Source organism: Hydractinia symbiolongicarpus, chromosome 10 (genome assembly GCF_029227915.1).
Source record: "Hydractinia symbiolongicarpus strain clone_291-10 chromosome 10, HSymV2.1, whole genome shotgun sequence".
Taxonomy (NCBI): domain Eukaryota; kingdom Metazoa; phylum Cnidaria; class Hydrozoa; order Anthoathecata; family Hydractiniidae; genus Hydractinia; species Hydractinia symbiolongicarpus.
In genome coordinates this window covers 25,386,788-25,406,363 of record NC_079884.1, presented here as the reverse complement: position 1 = coordinate 25,406,363, position 19,576 = coordinate 25,386,788, and the positions used below count along the sequence as shown (strand labels likewise).

At 34.3% G+C, this 19,576-nt stretch overlaps 4 protein-coding genes across 4 annotated transcripts in view; 2 read left to right on the top strand and 2 right to left on the bottom strand.

Annotated features, from left to right (window-relative positions):
* Nucleotides 1-10,891, bottom strand: part of LOC130662804 (transmembrane protein 223-like) — a 93,389-nt gene extending 82,498 nt beyond the window's left edge. The window contains exon 1 of the mRNA XM_057461737.1: nucleotides 10,888-10,891. The gene's annotated coding sequence lies outside the window, so the exon portion shown is untranslated. The remainder of the gene's footprint in view (nucleotides 1-10,887) is intronic.
* On the top strand, nucleotides 287-6,468 carry LOC130662794 (E3 ubiquitin-protein ligase TRIM71-like). The gene is made up of 9 exons (XM_057461728.1): nucleotides 287-598; nucleotides 1,285-1,621; nucleotides 1,880-2,094; nucleotides 2,364-2,481; nucleotides 2,676-2,897; nucleotides 3,323-3,476; nucleotides 4,122-4,468; nucleotides 4,738-4,878; nucleotides 5,726-6,468. The coding sequence occupies exons 1-9, from the start codon at nucleotides 468-470 to the stop codon at nucleotides 6,287-6,289; spliced, it is 2,229 nt and encodes a 742-aa protein (XP_057317711.1). The 5' UTR covers nucleotides 287-467; the 3' UTR covers nucleotides 6,290-6,468.
* LOC130662796 (uncharacterized) lies at nucleotides 8,053-15,950 on the top strand. Its single transcript, XM_057461730.1, has 8 exons — nucleotides 8,053-9,289; nucleotides 9,650-10,050; nucleotides 10,342-10,712; nucleotides 11,235-11,353; nucleotides 11,426-11,504; nucleotides 12,312-12,486; nucleotides 14,503-14,648; nucleotides 15,535-15,950. Exons 1-8 carry the CDS (start codon nucleotides 9,151-9,153, stop codon nucleotides 15,830-15,832), a joined length of 1,728 nt encoding a protein of 575 aa, XP_057317713.1. The 5' UTR covers nucleotides 8,053-9,150; the 3' UTR covers nucleotides 15,833-15,950.
* A 385-nt stretch (nucleotides 15,951-16,335) lies between these two features.
* On the bottom strand, nucleotides 16,336-18,858 carry LOC130662798 (uncharacterized). The gene is made up of 8 exons (XM_057461731.1): nucleotides 18,815-18,858; nucleotides 18,596-18,722; nucleotides 18,195-18,488; nucleotides 17,851-18,087; nucleotides 17,468-17,761; nucleotides 17,124-17,360; nucleotides 16,741-17,034; nucleotides 16,336-16,633 (listed from the first exon to the last, which is right to left on the bottom strand). The coding sequence occupies exons 2-8, from the start codon at nucleotides 18,720-18,722 to the stop codon at nucleotides 16,413-16,415; spliced, it is 1,704 nt and encodes a 567-aa protein (XP_057317714.1). The 5' UTR covers nucleotides 18,815-18,858; the 3' UTR covers nucleotides 16,336-16,412.
* Between the last annotated feature and the right edge of the window lie 718 nt (nucleotides 18,859-19,576).

Here is a 19,576-nt window from a genome sequence, read left to right as displayed (position 1 = left end):
AATCATGCGCAAAGCGAAATATTTAGAAATTTTAAACCAATATCGATCCCAGGCCTTTTTATAAAGAAAGAAGTGCCAGAGAAAAAACGCGGGGAGCGAGTTGGGTTTTTAACTGATTTATTGGAGAATTTTTTCAATAAAAGCGAAACTTTTCTAGCTTTATAAAGGGTAGTAAAATTTCTTAATAATGTGGCATTCTTATTCTTCCCAAAAAATTTAAATTGGAAATTGAACCTCTTATTTATAGTAAAAATATTTTTAGAATTCTCATAATGAAAAAATTATTAACACTGTTTACTTCAACTTTCTCATGCATGCACGACTGATTTCAAAAGAGCTTTCTACTGAGCATGCGTCGTTCAAGCAATCGTTACGAGCTCTCGAAAACTTCTTCGGTTCAAAACAACGCATTCTAATAAAAGAACTATCAAATTGAATAAAACAACGAAGATTTGAAGGACGAAATAATGGCTATAGTGAGAAACGCTCGAGATATTTGTGATTTAAATTGTAGCTTGTGTGAAGAGAACTTTAAAAATCCAAAAGTACTACCATGTTTGCATTCTTTCTGTCAATCATGCCTGGACGCAACAATAAGGTAAAAACAATACTTCAGTTTCGGTAACTAATTCAATAAAATAATCTCCTCTGTTTCAAGCAACGCGAAGATTGTTTTCTAGGGTTAGATGCTTTTTAGCTTTTCATAGATATTAACTTTTAGTAACGCTATCAGGACCATCTGAAATTCTAAAAAAGAAAAGTAATACTTGTAGCGTTGCTTTATGGTCACGGAAGTATATAACGGATACAATTACGTCCTTAGGACTCTTTTACGCCTATGATATTTGATAAACGGTTAGAGCCCTAGGTTGTAACGCATCGTTTTTTTAAAGTGACGTGGATAATGTTTTAGAAGACTTTGCACCTATAACGATAGCAATATTCCGTCTGTTTGTGCATCAAAACTGAGTGGTGTTAAGAATGCACGAAATATTAATACGGAAAATAAGTTTAATGGTTGGCTAGTGACTAGTCTGTGTTACAGTATTCGGCTTTCCATTACTAACCCTAAGATGGCAGCTGCAGATTTTGATGGGCAAATTCCCGTACATCTTTCCTGGGTCTTTATTTCGCTCTCAGATTTGTCGCTAGCGGAAAAGAAGTGCTTTGTGCTAGCACGTTTTTTAGAAAGCGAAAATAAGCCATGGGAAAGATATTAAAAGAAAGTGTTTAGTATATTATACTTTAAAAGTCTAAATTTTTTATAATCTGTTGTTTTAATAGGGGACAAGAACGGGTTCTGATATGTCCAACATGCAGCATTGACATTCCTATCCCCACAAAAGGTATGGACGCATTCCCAACCAACTCTTTCATCAACAATATGCTCAACATCCTTGCTGTACAAAATCCAACAAATTGCACGAATTGTGAAGACAGAGAGCTAGCTACATCAAGATGTTTAGACTGCGTTGAAAACTTGTGCCAAAATTGCGTCACAGCTCATGAAAGGATCCGGCAAACTAAGGGACATAACATCATTTCTTTTGAAGAATTACAAAACAACGCCGTGCACGATGCCATAAAATGTCCATCATTCTGTAAAGTACATGATAGAGAGGTAAGTCGTTGATGCAAATCTGTGATTAGCTAATTAATTCTTTACTTAAAGCTACTTTGATATCATTACCTCAACCTTGTTCCCAGGGCTCTTTTTTCCCTTTTCTTTTGGCTGACGGCACTCAAGAAAGAAGAACTTCTTTCTTGAGCGCCGTCAGCCATAAAAAAGTGAAAAGAGCCCTGGGAACGAGGTTGATCATTGTCTGCCTCTTTATAATTCAAAAAAGTGTTAAAACATAAATTGATTATTCTTCTCTAGATGCTCAAGTATTTCTGCGAGTCTTGCGACGACGCCATTTGTCGAGACTGCGCGATATACGAACATCGCGAGCATCACTATCTAGATTTAAAGGAAGCAGTCAAGTCACACAGAGAAGGTGTCACTAACTTGTTGGACAACAGCAAACGGAAAATTCCTGTCATAAAACTTGCTCTGAAGGAAATTACAGAAGTTGCAGAAAGTTTAAGAGAAAGGTAACAGCGTTTATTTGCTACAATCGTAAACATGCAGTGTAGTTATTGTGTACATATAGTAATGGCTGCAACATTGTGGTAGCTCCATCACAAACAATTTCGCGATGTTTCTATAATAATAGCCGTATTTCAGTGTGTTCATAATGCTTGCAAACAACTTCATTCCAGGTGCCCACAAATTAAAAAATTTGCTGACCAGCAAACCCGTGGATTTTTCACTGGTTATTGACTACTCTTACATAATATCATTAAATGATTATATTTTGTAGAAAAAATTCGGTTGCTAACGTCATCAATGAGACTGTTGACTGCCATGTGAAAAAACTAGAGGAGAAGCGAGTTGAATTGTTGGACCGTTTGCAACATACTTTCATTGAAAAAGAAGCTGTAAGTCGATATAAAGATATGAAAATAAATTATATATAGCAATAATAATGAATTATATCAAGTCGCATTTCCCATCTTCTTTTTAGCTGGTTACTTTTATAGCTACAGCTTTACAGCTTAAGACATTAAGTCCCGGAAACGAGGTTGGTGCTTTTCAGTTCTGAAATTATTAACTAGAGTTTCTGACTTTTCAGGTATTGAAAGAACAACATCTAAGTCTTGAAATGGATTTAAACAACCTGCTGACTGGTAGTGAATTTGTTGAATTCATGATGCGGTATGGAAACGAGGCTGAGATTATGATGGTAAAAAAACTCATGGTATCGAGGCTGACTGAACTAAATAATAGTCAACCACAGTTAGAACCAGAAGAAAATGATATCGTCGAGTTCTTCTCACAAGATGAGGCTTTAAAGGTAAAATTATAATTTTTTACTTATTTTTTTTTATCAGCTGCAACCTCGTCCTTAGGGCTGGTCAGGTTTGTTTGTATTGGAACAGACAACAAGTTCTGGGGATGGAGTTTTATTAGATGGTGTTCTGTGAAAAAAAAGTTACGTGTCTTACCCAGCTTGCACATGATGTTTAAGCTTTAATTAAGAAAGAAACAGTTAGACTTTCGCACTAATGCTACAAATAACATACAAAATGCTGTCATGTCTATTAGAAGGGTAAGAACACGTAAATTAACCGAAAAATATTGGTCTTTCCATTACTGGAAAATCCTGAAAAGAATATAAGCCTGGGCGCACAAAGTATCACAGACTAGACGCGCTTCCTTAACGCATCTGTGATTTATTTATTATAAAAATAATTTTTTCAATTTTTAATTCAATTGCAGAGCGTTATTCAGAAGTTTGGAATCCTAAGTACCAGTGATACATTCCCGCCATTATGTGTCGCAGTTGGAACAGGAGTGACGGCAGCCAAATTGAATCATTACACTGAATTTACGTTGATGGCAAAAGATAGATTTGATAATCCAATAGGTCGAGGTGAGAGCTTAAATTGGAAATCATTTTGTAATTTGCGTAGCTAACACCTTCGCTGGAAATTGCGTTTTTTCCTCCTTGCGGCCGCTAGTATCAAAAATATCTAAAAATATGATCTTTAAAGCCTGGTACTCACTGTGATTTATTAAGACGTAAAATTTACAATCTCTCTAAAACCTGTTTATGTTGCTGGTTCCCTTTGAAGTCTAAAATCCAATGTTATGGTGATATTGTGGTTTACGTTTCCCTTGGGGGTTCGTTTAAGTGAGTTTTTGTGTCCGTCCCCATTTTAGTTATAATATAAAATTATAACATGGATCTAAACCCTAGAATAGCCACAGTGATTATCTAGCTTAAAGTTTGATAAAACTGTTTGAGCCACTTTAACATTCACAAATAGAAAAATAACATCGCATACGTATGTTCAGTTTTTTTTTATAATTCCACTTTTTCTGCAGGAAAACAAAATGGATTATGTAAAATCTGTGTTAAACACGGACGAAAAGTAAGAAGACAAAAGTCTAGTTAGTTAAACCCTGCTAGCAAAAGTAGCTGGCGATTTGTTATGCTCGTTATGATTCAGTCCATAAGAAGTTAAAATATTAAAAAAAACTTTCCTCTAAGTTATGTGCGACTTGTTGTTTTTAGGTGGTGATTATGTGATCGCTAAGCTGACAGATGGAAAAGGTTTGACAACTAATGTTGACGTGAAGGACTGTCAAAATGGCTCCTATACAATTGGCTACACAGTACAAAGCAAGGAAAAGCACACCCTCTCTGTGTACGTGAGAGAAAAACCGATACATGACAGTCCTTTCGAGGTAAATGTTATCGCTGGTATCGACTGCGAAAAGATCGGACCAATGTTAACGCAGTTTGGATCAGGAGGTGTAATTTCAAGTGTGAAGAATAATGACAATTATGAACCGTGGGGTGTGGTATGTGACAAAGATGGAAATATTTTGGTTACTGATCATAATAATCATAAAGTCCTGGTAAGTCACGTGTTTTCGAAGTTGCAATGCTGTCTCTTTTCATTTTTCTACAGTTTGATAACATTGCTTATTCCCAGGGCATTTTCTTTGTCGTTCGGTGATAACGTTTCAGGAGCAAAGAGATAGGCAATACTGTCAGAGATAGGGAATACTGTTTCATGAAGTTTTATCCTTTAATGAACCATCTGAAACAAAATTAATCAAACGTTTAAAGTTTCCTTTCTCCTTCTAAAAGTGTCTTCTTATTAAAATCTTTGTTCTTCCCACAGACGTTTGATGTTAATGGCAAGTTACTTTCGCAATTCGGTGTACGAGGTAAGGACGATGGAGAAATGTGGTATCCTACTGGAGTTGCTGTTGATAAACAGCTCAATATATACGTTGCAGATCATGGAAACCATCGTATACAGGTAAAATCTTCATATTGACCCTTCAAAATGGTATTAGAGTGTAGAAAGAACAGAAAGGTCGCGTTTTAAGTCCGTTTCCAACCTCCACTGTAAGAAAAATCTCTCCTAATTCGTAGCTGATTGCTCGATCCCAGTGCAGACAAAATTTAAAATTTGCCTACTGTAAAAAACAAAACAAAACAAGTTGAGCTCATAATCTTTTTCTTTTTTAATGAGCATAATTACATTAACTAATTGTTGAAATTTATGTAAGATTGTCAAATTGCCAAGCTGAATGGCCAAAAACATTTTCAACCTTGTAAAAACTGTTAAATACAATGCCTCACTCAGAGCTGGTTCATGATGTCATGCATAATTAGTGAGCTTCAAGTCTAAATTCTTAACAATCAATTAGGATAAACATATTCCTAGATCAATTTTCAAGCTCTTTTATAGTAAATTAATTAACTGTAAGCATTGTTCGACTTTATGTAACTATTCACAGCAGAAATAAGATGTTTAGTTAATCTAGGCATAACATGGCTGGATAAGTTGTTGTCTTACTTCAGAGATCCCCTTCATCTGATGAGAGTATTTATTCCGCCCAGAGTCAATTCCATAGGACATTCTTAAGTAGCAATAAATGTAGAAACGGAAACAGTTCTTTGGGTGAAATAATTATTTGGGAAGTTCCTCCATGGTGAAAGTAATTTCAATCTCGTTTCGTGCTTTTAGGGATGTTGTACTGTGCGCATTTGGTGTGCTTATCAATTTTGAATGTTACATTATTTCATGTTTTCTGTTTTAATTAAGTTAATAGCAAGACTTAAATCTGCCCAAGCATTAACAAATCTTTCTGCTTTCATAGACATACACAAAAGATGGACAGTTTATAAGAAAATTCGGAACACGAGGAACAACCGAAGGACTACTGAAAGGTCCATGTGGAATTGCAATCGATCAGGAAAACCGGTTAATTGTGGCCGACCGTGACAACCACCGAATTCAAGTGTTCGATTTAAAAGGAAATTTCCTGTTTATATTTGGAGGGTCGGGGTCTGCGGATGGCAAGTTTAATTCGCCACGTCATGTTGCCATCACAACTGAAAATCACATCTTGGTGTCAGATACAAACAATTATAGGGTTCAAAAGTTTGACCAGAACGGAAAGTTTTTGTCAAAATTCGGTACCAAAGGAGCACAAGATGGCCAGTTTTTGTGTCCGTCCGGATTGGGTACAGACAGTGAAAATAATATTGTTGTTTCAGACTTTAAAAATATCGATGCACAATTATTTAGTTCTGATGGTCAATTTATTAAGAAACTGGGTGCAACAGTCAAGCAGCTGTCAAAACCAACAGGTGTATTCATAACGAGTCATGGTAACGTTCTTGTTGCCGACAGAGGCACACATAAAATACATATGTATTAAATAACAAGTCATTCAGCAGTGAATGCTCAAACTTAGATAGATATATTCTCAGTAAAAGAAGTTTATTGGTGCTCTGGCTTATAAACGTCTAACCATCATGCCTTGCAGATGAAAATCTTTTGTATATATGTAAGAAAGATTAAAAATAAAAAAATACAATTTTATCAATCATTTCTAAATATGTTGTCAGGGTTTTATTGTTTCACAGTGGCGCTAAAACCTTTGGTGTTTAGGTGTATTTAGCTTGCAAGCAAGGTAGTAAGTCATCTGGCGTACTTGCCCCATCAATATGTCGTAAATTTGAAACCCTGAAAACGAGGCTTACCTAGTCTTATGAATCATGTGGACATTTAACATAAAGATTCTTTGAAATTCCAAACCCACATCTTCTTGTGCCCCGTCCTGATCGTGGCATTTCGAAAACCTTGTAACTATTATTGTAGTATTTTAAGTTTTTGGGATAAAACAGGAAAAAAATCTGACTTGAGTCTGAGAGCACATGCTTTTTTTTTAAAAAAAAAAGGGTTCCATTAATAAGCCCATGAACTTTTTGAACTATCATGTTATTTTAAACAAATTTATTTTGTAAGAAAAGTTATTGATAGGCAATAGCAATGGAGGTAGGTTTATCATATCATGTTTGTTTTGTAAACAGTCATATTAGCTACTCTAGGCTCCGTCTACCGTCATTCCTCTAATTATAATTAGAGAAAATAAATTATCTGGTTTTGAAAATTAAATTTCGCCCAAAAAATAAGATGAAAAATTGACCTTAAGTTGCACTGAAATAGAGGGGTTTAAGTTTTTAATTTCCTTTGTTCTTAATACTTTTTTCTTTCATCTATCTTCGTTTTTCGTTGTACTTATTTACTTCTGGTAAAGCTGCTTGCCATTTTATTAAGTAAATTTAATTCGACGTCAAAAAATAAAGAAAACATGTCCCCTAAATTATCTGGTTCACACCCTAATTTGAGGAAAAACCTACTTCATTCGCATTAAACAAAAATTAGTAAAAAGAATGTGTGTGACATTCTTTTTACTAATTTGTGTGACGGTGCCCTATTTAATAGTTGGGTCAGTGGTAATAGTACTGTATCTTTAAACATTAGAAAGATTGTTACCAGGCAATCGAAATGATGGGTGTAGGCGATAAAAATGACTTATCTATTAATTAATATTTATCACTATTATAAGCGTCAACCACAATTAATATATGCTGATCGTACAATAAGTGGTTTGTTGACTTGACCACGACAACTTGAGTTAAGAATTTAATGTTATGTTGATCATATTTTTGTTGTTTAAAAGATTAACAAAAGAAAAAAATAAAGAAAAAATAATTGAGTAAGTGCAACTTGACATTTAAAAAAAGAAGTGTCTTCCCTTACGAGAAATAACCCCAAATAGTATTTTTATTTGTCCAAAGCAATTTAAGAGGGCATTGATTTGTAGAACTATACTTTTGTTACATGGCGGTAATACAATGTCACATCTAATAGTTGTAAGAAAAGTCACGTACCATCTTTCATAGACAGAGACATCTTTCGACCTTATTAAGATTTTAGAAGGCTAAACGATTGTTAAAGCAGAGAGGCGACAAAATGGGAACCCATCACAGTTGAGTACTAATTAACAAAAATTTAACAAGAAAAAGAATTAAACCATACATTGTATTATAATTATTGACCTTTTTATAACACATAATGACGTCATCTTTTCAATAAATAAACATTGTTTTTCCACTGTGATGAAACTTGATGAAATAATGTCGTAAAAAAAATGCTTTTTCATCAAAAAAAATTCAATAAGTAACAGGGCGCGATAAGTTTGTTTTATATTCAAAGGTGACTTTTGCATAGTAGTAAGTATAAAAAAAATATAGTTGAAAATATAATATGAGATGGGATTTTTTTTTTCGAATAATGATCTTTGTTTTCTTGCATTTCTTTGTAGGCTAAGTTTTGAACACTTATTTCCACAGCGGAATTGTGTGAATGAGAATTTGCAGTGTCTCTTTTCTGTGCTTCATAGAAATAATAATCACAGACTAATAAAAGCATGCTTTCCTCAGGTTTCGCAAAAATACAGTATTAAGACTGAGTACTACTTGCAGTCAAGCCGCTTTCTTACGAAAAAGAAAAAACATACTATTTAGGAGATATGGTGTTAAGCTAGCTGTTTCGTTTATGACACATTTTTTTACTGAAGGTTTCAATAAGCAAAATTAAATAAACTAGTCGTTAGCCCGTGGAAAAATCCACGGGTTCGCCCGTCGCTAAGCTACAATTTTGCGTGACAGACAGACGGACGGACGGACGGACAGACACACGTATACGGGCATTATAATATAGATAAAACGAATTTGTTATATGTTTTTTTCTCTAATTTGATGTTATTGTAATTCTAACGATGATTATACAATGTGAAAGAACGTGCAGAGAAAAAAAACCGGGTCAAATGCGCTAAGTGACGGAAAAATTGGATAGTCAAAGGTTATTTTAAAGTTTACCGTGCTTTTAAAGAATGTCCAAAAGAATGAATAAAAATACAACGACTAATGCATTCAAAGGAAAATTCCTTTTGCTTAATGTTAAAAGGTCATTGCATATGATTGAAGTGGATGACATAAGGTATAAACTTTCTATTTAAGCAAGTAACGTATATTGAAGAGAGCATAGAAGATCTTACTTCACTAACCTTAAAAAGATCAAACGCTTTCTATGGCAAAAATTTGAGTCAATACAGAGTTTTAGAAGACAAACAAAATTAGTTTGCCAAAGGGAAAGATGATATAAAGTATAAACTTTTTAATTTAAGGAAAAAGTAACGTATATTGAAGAGAGTATAGAAGATCTTACACTATGGTGCAAAGCCGAAACAGAAGAACACACAGACCTCGAAATGGTGGCTTCAGACGAAGAAACTACATGCACAACAAATCCATGCAACAAAATGCAGAAAATGAGAAAAATAAAATCGACAATCATAACTGGAACGTTGGTAAGTGCAAATATATTTTTCTCAAAGAAAACTTAATCACAAATGTATAAAGCATCATAAAATTTAAGCTTGCTTAAATATTAAGAAAAGATAAACCATGCTGCGGTTCATTCATCCCATTTGATATTAAACAATACAACCTCGTTTCCAGGGCATTTTGCTTAGTTGACGAAGTTGATAACGACGAAAAGCATCGTTGGCCACTCCGTAATAACGGCTCAGGGACCACAAGACCCTGGGCACGAGGTTGGGGAAAATATCATCTCAGTAGATTTTCTAGTAAGGTTTCAAGTACACACGTCACCATGACAGTACGCCATCTTTGATTATAGAAATTGAGAATAATTCTGCTGTTTTTAGACACCTCTATAGCTGACAATCAAATACGAGATTTGTTCACCAAACAATCATACTTTTCTTCACACTATAATGCTCAAAACGAACTTCCTCACCGATATTTTGCTTGTCTGCACGTCCTCTTAAAAAATCGTGTCGAGATATTAGAAAATTCAAAGTCATTGTCATTGGCTGCAGCATGGGCTCGGAAAGATTATACAATGGCAGAGTACTTGCTGAAAGTTCCTGATGAAAAATTTGGTATTAAGGAAGTATTGAGAGCGGTGACCATATTGGATTCTGCGCGAAACAAAAGAGCACAGGAAAGATTACTAAAACGTTTAGGATCACAAAATTGCAAAAAGAGGGGAAAATTGATGATGTTGAAGTCTCTTATTGGATCAATCAAAGCTGACATTCCAATGGTATGTTTAATAAAAACATCAATTTTTTACGAATTTTTCAAAAAAAAAAAAAGAAAAACAGCTTAGCCGAGACGGGACGAAATTGTCTTGTGTAGAAAATCTATATAAAAACAAAGTAATTTTTGGTATAATGCTTGATAACAGCGAAATCCTGACAAACTTCTCGTTCCTACAATCGTCCTGTCCCGAGTCTCATATCTAAACAGCCACTAAGCCTGATTGTGTTTCTCGCATAAGCAAATCCAGCCTGCTCTCGAATTTTCACTTGCTGATAAAAAATATGTTTTTTAGGCTGGCTCATTAAGTGGAGCATTAATCAAACATATCAAATTATGGGTACGCACGATTCCTGTCGAACGATTAGAATTCTACGCCATGCATTTTCCCTCGGAACCATGGAAGAAACTAGCAAATGTATGCCACTTGAATCCCAAGAAAGATTTTCCACAGTGCACGTGGTTTCTGCCATTTTGTTTTGAAAAGACTACATTGCCAGAAACAATCTTGCTTTCGGGAATAGGTAATTTGAACAGCGAAAATATTAATGAGGTTATAATGAGGACAGATATTGACTACACGATTGCAAGAAAATGGGTGGGTTATTTAACAAATGAAGCGAAAAAAAGAATTGCAAGTTACAGTAAAATCGATACAGTACTATGGTAATGTCAGTAGTTGTCTTTTGGACTGTTAAAACTATATAAGACCCATATCTGTTCAGTCGATTGAAAAATATAAATATTATCATGTCATGAACATGCAAGTCTATTCTAGCTACGTTTCAACGTCTACAATTGTCATGCGCAACAACTGTTGCTGTCGAAACGTAGCCTAAAGTAAACTCAGTTTTTAATGACATTGTAATATTTCTATTATCACCAATTATCAACAAGACCGAAAGGCCTCAACTTTTGAAAATTTATCATTTCCAGATTTAAGAATTTTGTTTTGAGTTTACGTATAAAATAATGCTTAAATTTATCAGAATTTCCCAAAATTCCAGTATCTGCTATATTTTTGTGTTTTTATGTGAATTTTACTAACATAAAACCATAAGCTAGAATGAGTAAAATTTTAAACTAAAACGCTGAAGCTGAGCTTAACTTTATCTAGAAACAGAAGTGTTAATTTGCACAGCGGCTTTGTGTTCTGCGCATGCGTAAAACTGTTTGTATTATGTACAGGTACTTTGAAGAGCTACAATGTGATTTGGTGGAGAAGGTGTTGTACGAGCGCTTACTAAGTAACGAAGAAATCAAATTGTCGTATGGAAAGTTAGTCGAGAGAATCATTCACTTCAAAGGTAGAACTACTTTGGGTAATTCTTAGAAATTTTCACCTCTCTTATTTTCTGACCTCTATTATTCCACATTAGATTACATCTGGGATAATTCTGACTATAATATTGTAAAACTACTGACAGTACAGGCTGATAAAAGGTTACAGAGTATGGAGTGAGTTACGATTTTTTCTTTTCCTTTTTATTACTTTCGACTTCAGACACAATATATCAACCTCGTTCCCAGGGCTTTTTGCTCTCATCGGAGCTGCGCTTATTGATAGGTCTAACGAAAAAGTAGTCTCATCATCCGATATGCAAAAAGAGACAACAAGTCCTGTGATCGAGGCTGAAAGAAAATTTTTAAAGAACAATTTAAGCTTAAAAAAATTTTTTTGGGCAAAAACAAAAAAAACAAGAATCAGTTGATTGATCGTAGAAAATTGCATAAAAACCGTGTATTTTCTGTAGTTTTCCTACAAAATAATTGGTTAAAGTACGCATACCGTAAATCCTCTAAGAACCGCCCGGGGCGTTTACTTAATTTTTTCAACTTCAAATAGGGGCGTTTATTGGAGGGAGGCATTTAATTAAAAATTAAAAAGTTTTGTATTTATGAAATATTTTTTAGTTTAGAGAGACTCTTTGTATCTTATCAATAAGATTATGTTTTGCATCTGTTTGCCTCTTCAACATCTCATTCTGTTTACTCTCCAATGAAAGGATTTGTTTTCATATATTGTTTTATATCTCCTTCTGCTCTGCATTTTCTTTTTTAAATCAATGAATCTTGCTACCTTTACTATTATCATTTTTATTAGAGGTCTATTAGAGGCTGCGATATGTAAAGGGGCGTTAATTAAATAGGGTGTTAAATGGAGGGGCATTATTTTAAGAGAGCGTTTAAAAGAACAAGGGCGTTTATTAGACGGTTTACCGTATATATATTTATTAATTTTAATTTTTGTATTGGTTGTTTCAGATTCGAAATGGACTTCCCTGTGGTAGTGATAGGGGACAAATCAGGTTCGATGGAGGTCGCTATTCGCACTAGTACAATCATTGCTAGCTTAGTGGCTGCAGCTACAAACGCTGATCTAGTATTTTTTGATAACAAGAACGTGACTCCTTCATTTATACCGAAAAATGTAGCAGACGTAAGTAACACTTGTAAAATTGTATAAATTAAAAAAATATTAAACTTTTATATTTTGGTCAAGAAAGAAATGCTTAAGAAGAGTCTCACTTTTTTATGTTGAAGAAGGGTTCCACCATTAGTGCTGCTAGACGGTGACACTAAAGTCACATAATTATGTGACGTTATATCTAACATCTGAAAAAAAATTTAATGAATAAATTGTTATTATAAAATATCCCTTGATTCGACTAGCCGTGCCTTTTATGATATCGTGTTTCCCTACACTCATTATTTTTTATAAGCATAAAGCTTATAAGCATACTTAAGCTCACATGCTTAAAAAATAAGCATATACTAAGCATATTTCCCAGCCTCGGAATTTTTTTCCCTCACTTCCATTTCTTCCCAAATCAAGTGTAAACAAGAAGCCCTGGGGGCTCTAAGAATTTCCGCGCGCTACCAAAATATTTGATGAAAACCTGCTAATTCGTTGTGTTATTGTGCCAAACATTCGAAGGGGCTTGGTGCATGAACCTCTGAAGATAAAGCCCATCAGTGACATTATATCTTACAACAAACGCAAACAAAACGAAACGTGTCATAATAAACTCATATTTTAAAAGAAATTGCTAACAAAAAATACAGCCTATCATTCATGGTTGAAAGTCTTGCGATTGAGAAGTTTTTGGTCTTAAACGGCATTAGTTGACAAAAATCAAAATTTTGATGTAACCATCATTTTCCAGCATACTTTTTTTATTAACTGTGTCAATTGTCGAAAATAAAGCAGTTTTAATTTTTGGATAAATTTTGGCCTGAAATGACATTGAGGTGACAAAAAATCAAACTTTTGTACCATCATCATTTTCAGCATACTTTATTTGTTAACCGTGCCAGATTTAGTCGAAAATGAAGTGGTTTTAATTTTTGGACCAATTTTGGTCTATGGCATTTAGGTGACAAAAATCAAAATTTTGATGTCACCATTATGTTCAGCATACTTTTTTTTGTTAACTTTGCCAATTTTTGTTGGAAATGAAGTAGTTTTAATTTTTGGACCAATTTTGGCCTAAAATGGCATTTAGGTGACAAAAATCAAAATTTTGATGTCACCATTATGTCAGCATACTTTTTTTGTTAACTTTGCCAATTTTTGTTGAAAATGAAGTAGTTTTAATTTTTGGACCAATTTTGGCCTAAAATGACATTTAAGGTGGCAAAAAACCGAAATTTTGATGTCACCATCATGTTCACCATACTTTTTTTGTTAATTGTGCCAAAATTTGTCAAAAATAAAGTAGTTTTAATTTTTGGACCAATTTTGGCCTAAAATGACATTTAGGTGACAAGAAATCAAAATTTTGATGTCACCATCATGTTCAGCATACTTTATTTGTTAACTGTTCCAAATTTTGTTGAAAATAAAGTAGTTCTAATTTTTGGACCAATTTTGGCCTAAAATGACATTTAGGTGACAAAACTCAAAATTATTATGCCACCATTATGTTCAGCATACTTTTTTTTGTTAACTGTGCCAAATTTTGTCGAAAACAAATACCGATTTTGGCCTGAAGCGTCAATACTAGACTTCCCAGTGGTTAAGGAGCTTGGGTACGAAGTTTACATCTGTGACGGACCAACGTGAAATCCCAGGGTCGATTTTTTCTCAAAAAATGCTCCGAAAGAAAAAAACGACGGTTTTAAAGAATTTCCTACGCCTTCGGGCGCGGAAATTCAAAAATAGTATCACACAAAAGACGAGGTTAAGTGATAGGAAACAGCATTTTTGCATGAAATAATCTTTTGAACTAAACTATGTACAAATAATTGGAACAAAATGTTTAACTCAGTCCAGCAACTAGCAAGACAGGTAAGCATACGTTAAGCATAATTTTAGGCTCAAATTGGGAAAATCTTAAGCATATTGAGCTTGAGTCCAATTTACCCGTATGCTTATAAAAATAATGAGTGTAGCTTGTACCTTGTATAAACTCCTTGAAAATTGTAGTAATCCGTAGTTTGAGTTGTTTTTTAGGTTCTGCGTTTATGTGACGAGATCAAAGCTGAGGGAGTAACCATCCCTGCTGCAAGTCTCTATCCGTACTATGAAGAGAAAAAAGTCGTAAAGACGTTTGTTGTCGTCACTGATGAAGAAGAAACAGGAGTCTGTCATGGCGATAGGTACAAATTTTTTCTGTTTATACTTATTCCAAAGTAATCGGTTGGAGATTTTCTTACTTGTCGGTTTACTTGGTGTATCTGTTAAGCTTGAGGTAGTGTTGAATTATTTGAAGACAAAGGTGATGCCTAAGTGGGTACTGTCAAAATGAAAGTTAAAATTAAGAAAGTTTAGGGAAGAAGATTTCTCATTCAAGTAAAACAAGAAACAAACGAATATCTACGTAAAGAGGGAGTTTTTATCACTTTTCGAGATGTTACTGCGGTTCTTGAAAACTTACTTCCTGCAAAGAAATGGCTTCATATGAAAGAGCTTGAAAAGTTGTCTATGAATCTCTTTATTTTTTTGAAAACTCTTTCTTGGTTTGGGAGATATAAGTTAAGTTAAGTGAGAGATATAAATCAACTAATTATAAGGAATTATAATGTCATCAATTGGAGACTCAGAAACGAGTACTGGTATTAATGATAATCAGGGTAACTAAGTATTAATATTCATGTAAATATGTTCAAACTATCAAAATGGATAGGTGAAAACATGTTTACATCACAACATACCTTGATAAACTCGGAAAAGCACCGCATTATTTTTTAATCTGTCATGCAATTAATTAGCATAATTATCAAAACTTCTTAGCCAATAAATCTTGAGAACCGGTCCAGATTTTTGAAAAATAGATAAATTCGTTTTGCAGGAGTTGCGCCTTGCTAACCAACAATTTCTAGGAAAGTAACCGTAGTTGTTTTTAAGAGATCACAATTTGTAGATTTTTATTATCAGACGACATATTTTTATCATTTGTCATCTGCTATAGCAGTTGGTCACCATTCTCTTTCACTCATACCATGTTTTTTTAAATGCAGTATAACAGTTGTTAATCTTCCTTAGGTTCGCACACTTATTCAAAAAATATTATGAAGAAGTTTATCCAGCACGCTTGGTATTTATTTCATTCCTGGAACAATCCGAATGGGGAGAAATGATCACCATGTTAAAAGAACATGCACCAGATATATCACCAATGCAATTCCGGTTCAACATAAATTGTCCCGATTTGACAAAACTGGATAACGTATTTGGTTTATTATCAAGCAAAAGCGAAGGCTTTTCGAAACAAGTTAGCAACGCAGAAAATTTGTTTCGACAGAAGGATATAACGAAAGCTGTGGAAAGGTTAAAAATATAATTTTTATATATGTAGTTAAAACGCCTATCTTTTTTAATTATTTGGAAATAATTTCTTCTGCTGAGTAAATGTATTTTATGCGTTATATTATATAAGGTATCTTGATTTTACTTCGCAAGGCGTGTGCTCTCGGATCTTTGGTGTCCAGGAAAATGAAAAGGTACTAACAACCATATTGCCGGCGTGAAGGTTGGTGACGAGTTGATGTTGTGAACATCAACTTTTGCAGATTATATTTGGTTAATATTGTATCTGTGGTCACGACCTAAGCATGCCACTGTCTAATTAATACAGACCAACCTAGTTCCCAAAGTCCGTTTTCGCATATTGTTTATAACAAAGATGTCCCGAAATCACAAAATCGGAAAAGGACCCTGGGGACATGGTTTGATACAGGCTAGGCTTCGATCCTCAAAAAAATTGTCGTAAACGTTACGCTATGGTTTTTAATTTTAAAAGTTTATTTATATTTTAACAGCCACTCAAAACAAAAACACAAAGCGTTCCTTTTGAATTTTTTCCGTATTCACTTAAAAATTACACAAGTTATAATCTTCTCCACGTAAAAATCTATGCCATTTCAATAATTCGTGGTCGATACTCCATCATCTCCACCAACAACAACCTTTACAACATCGTTAATAATCTGGATAACAATTTTCTTTCCTTCAATGACAACGACTTTGTGTACTTTTTTTAATCCTTCGACAATTTTTGGTTTGTATTTATTGATCAATTCTTTTGTTTTGGCGTCGATTTTGTCTCCAAGATCAGTAACGGCTGTTTTTACTTTGCCCCAAACTAAAAATAAATATAATTTGTACAATGGGGTTCTAACTATAGAAACGAAAATGGGAAGAAGGACAGACAATAAATAGGTAAAAAAATGCCAATATTTCACTACTTACTGTCACCAAAGGAGAGAGCGCTTGGTTGAGCATCACTAATCTCAACGTAAATTTCGGAAGTCTTAATTGAAGATGGACAGATTCCACCAGATGTAGCACTTTCACCATCAGCAATAACTCGAACAATTTGTCCACACACCTCGATGATGACTTTCTTGGTACCATCAACAACCACTTTTTTGAAGTTGTTTAAGGCACCAACAATCTTTGGTTTGTACTCTTCCAAGACTTTTAATACCTTGCCTTTGATGTCGTCCTTCAGTTTTGATGCAGCGGTCTTTACTTTGTTCCAAGCTGAAGTATAATATCCAGTTCGTTCAGAGTCCAATTTACAAAGCAGTGAATAATGCACAATTGTGATAGATAAATATAAGCATGCTTACTGTCAGAAATACCCCTCTTGACAACAGTAGTCGACGCCCCATCATCTCCACCAACAACAACCTTTACAACATCGTTAATAATCTGGATGACGATTTTCTTTCCTTCAATAACGACGACTTTGTGTACTTTTTTTAATCCTTCGACAATTTGTGGTTTGTATTTATTGATCAATTCTTTTGTTTTGGCGTCGATTTTGTCTCCAAGATCAGTAACGGCTGTTTTTACTTTGGCCCAAACTAAAAACAAATATAACTTGTACAATGGGGTTCTAACTATAGAAACGAAAATTGGATGAAGGATAGACAATAAATAGGTAAAAATTTGCCATTATTTCACTACTTACTGTCACCAAAGGAGAGAGCGCTTGGTTGAGCATCACTAATCTCAACGTAAATTTCTGAAGTCTTAATTGAAGATGGACAGATTCCACCAGATGTAGCACTTTCACCATCAGCAATAACTCGAACAATTTGTCCACACACCTCGATGATGACTTTCTTGGTACCATCAACAACCACTTTTTTGAAGTTGTTTAAGGCACCAACAATCTTTGGTTTGTACTCTTCCAAGACTTTTAATACCTTGTTTTTGATGTCGTCCTTCAGTTTTGATGCAGCGGTCTTTACTTTGTTCCAAGCTGAAGTATAATATCCAGTTCGTTCAGAGTCCAATTTACAAAGCAGTGAATAATGCACAATTGTGATAGATAAATATAAGCATGCTTACTGTCAGAAATACCCCTCTTGACAACAGTAGTCGACGCCCCATCATCTCCACCAACAACAACCTTTACAACATCGTTAATAATCTGGATGACGATTTTCTTTCCTTCAATAACGACGACTTTGTGTACTTTTTTTAATCCTTCGACAATTTGTGGTTTGTATTTATTGATCAATTCTTTTGTTTTGGCGTCGATTTTGTCTCCAAGATCAGTAACGACTGTTTTTACTTTGCCCCAAACTAAAAACAAATATAACTTGTACAATGGGGTTCTAACTATAGAAACGAAAATTGGATGAAGGATAGACAATAAATAGGTAAAAATTTGCCATTATTTCACTACTTACTGTCACCAAAGGAGAGAGCGCTTGGTTGAGCATCACTAATCTCAACGTAAATTTCTGAAGTCTTAATTGAAGATGGACAGATTCCACCAGATGTAGCACTTTCACCATCAGCAATAACTCGAACAATTTGTCCACACACCTCGATGATGACTTTCTTGGTACCATCAACAACCACTTTCTTGAAGTTGTTTAAGGCACCAACAATCTTTGGTTTGTACTCTTCCAAGACTTTTAATACCTTGCCTTTGATGTCGTCCTTCAGTTTTGATGCAGCGGTCTTTACTTTGTTCCAAACTGAAATGGGAAAAATTTGTTAGAAGTGAAAAATTTAGATTTGGAAGAAGTTAAGACATATATTATAGAAGTATGATAAAAGTGGAAATTCAAGAAAAAAATCATACAATCTGTAAGGGCGCGTTTTTCTTCAAAATTTTCGATAAATCCTTCTTCATCTTGGCGATTGATTGAGTACGATGAGATGGTGCTTGTGATTGCCAACAAGACAACGAATGCTAATGCAAACTTCATCTAAACAAGAAAAGTCATTTTTTATTCATTTCGAATATTAAGAAAAAAAGAACATTCACAAGTCACAATTCATTTTTTAAAGATGTTCTTACCTTGAGAGATTGTCAGTGCTCGACGAGTGTCCAAGTGATTTTTCTGGCGATATCTTGAACATTTATGCATTTTCACAGCTGTAGTGTTTACACAGTTGACTGACGCATAAGTATCTTTGAAAGGTTAAGCCACACCTCAAATACACAAAAAATTGATCGCAGTAAATCGCAATGTCATCAAAATTCATAATAATCTCAATTTTTTCAAATTCACTGAAATGACATTCTCAACTCTACTGTGAATTTCTTCAGTGAACTACTACGCATTCAATAATTATATACTTCCAATTTATAGAAAACAATTCTAATTTTTCATTTAGTTCTAGCAGAGAAAGCGAGCCAATATTGTATGGGTGACTGAGACAATCATAACTTATGTAATCATCTGTGTTCAATATTTACTCAAGTGCAGATTGTGAAGTGGCTTAACGTAGGTGTTATCTTCTCACTTTCCACGATTTATACTTCAACACTAAAAGGCTATTTACATGAAAAATCGGTTGGGACGGAACGTTTATCGGAATGAGTTTTGTCCTGCCGTTATATGAAAAAAAAAACTTGTCCTGCATAGTTATAACCCGTCCTGCATAGTTATATCTGAAAGAAAATAGTCACAATACTCTGGATTGTAGTCTATATAATGTCGGACATTTGTCATATTTGTACCATGGCAAGAAATATAAAAATGTGGCTAATTACCAGTTGGCCTTAAAAGATGCTGGCAAGCACAGTTGATCTGAAATTTTTTAGTAATTATGCACT

Excerpts from the sequence above, each read along its gene's own strand:
- LOC130662794 (XM_057461728.1), top strand. The coding sequence starts at position 468 with ATGGCTATAGTGAGAAACGCTCGAGATATTTGTGATTTAAATTGTAGC. Across the intron at positions 2,482-2,675 it reads CTTTCATTGAAAAAGAAGCT|GTATTGAAAGAACAACATCT; the intron begins GTAAGTCGATAT and ends CTGACTTTTCAG. Across the intron at positions 4,469-4,737 it reads ATAATAATCATAAAGTCCTG|ACGTTTGATGTTAATGGCAA; the intron begins GTAAGTCACGTG and ends TTCTTCCCACAG.
- LOC130662796 (XM_057461730.1), top strand. The coding sequence starts at position 9,151 with ATGGTGCAAAGCCGAAACAGAAGAACACACAGACCTCGAAATGGTGGC. Across the intron at positions 12,487-14,502 it reads TACCGAAAAATGTAGCAGAC|GTTCTGCGTTTATGTGACGA; the intron begins GTAAGTAACACT and ends GTTGTTTTTTAG. Across the intron at positions 14,649-15,534 it reads GGAGTCTGTCATGGCGATAG|GTTCGCACACTTATTCAAAA; the intron begins GTACAAATTTTT and ends AATCTTCCTTAG.
- LOC130662798 (XM_057461731.1), bottom strand. The coding sequence starts at position 18,722 with ATGAAGTTTGCATTAGCATTCGTTGTCTTGTTGGCAATCACAAGCACC. Across the intron at positions 18,489-18,595 it reads AAAACGCGCCCTTACAGATT|TTTGGAACAAAGTAAAGACC; the intron begins GTATGATTTTTT and ends TTCCCATTTCAG. Across the intron at positions 16,634-16,740 it reads CGCTCTCTCCTTTGGTGACA|TTTGGGGCAAAGTAAAAACA; the intron begins GTAAGTAGTGAA and ends ATTTATTTTTAG.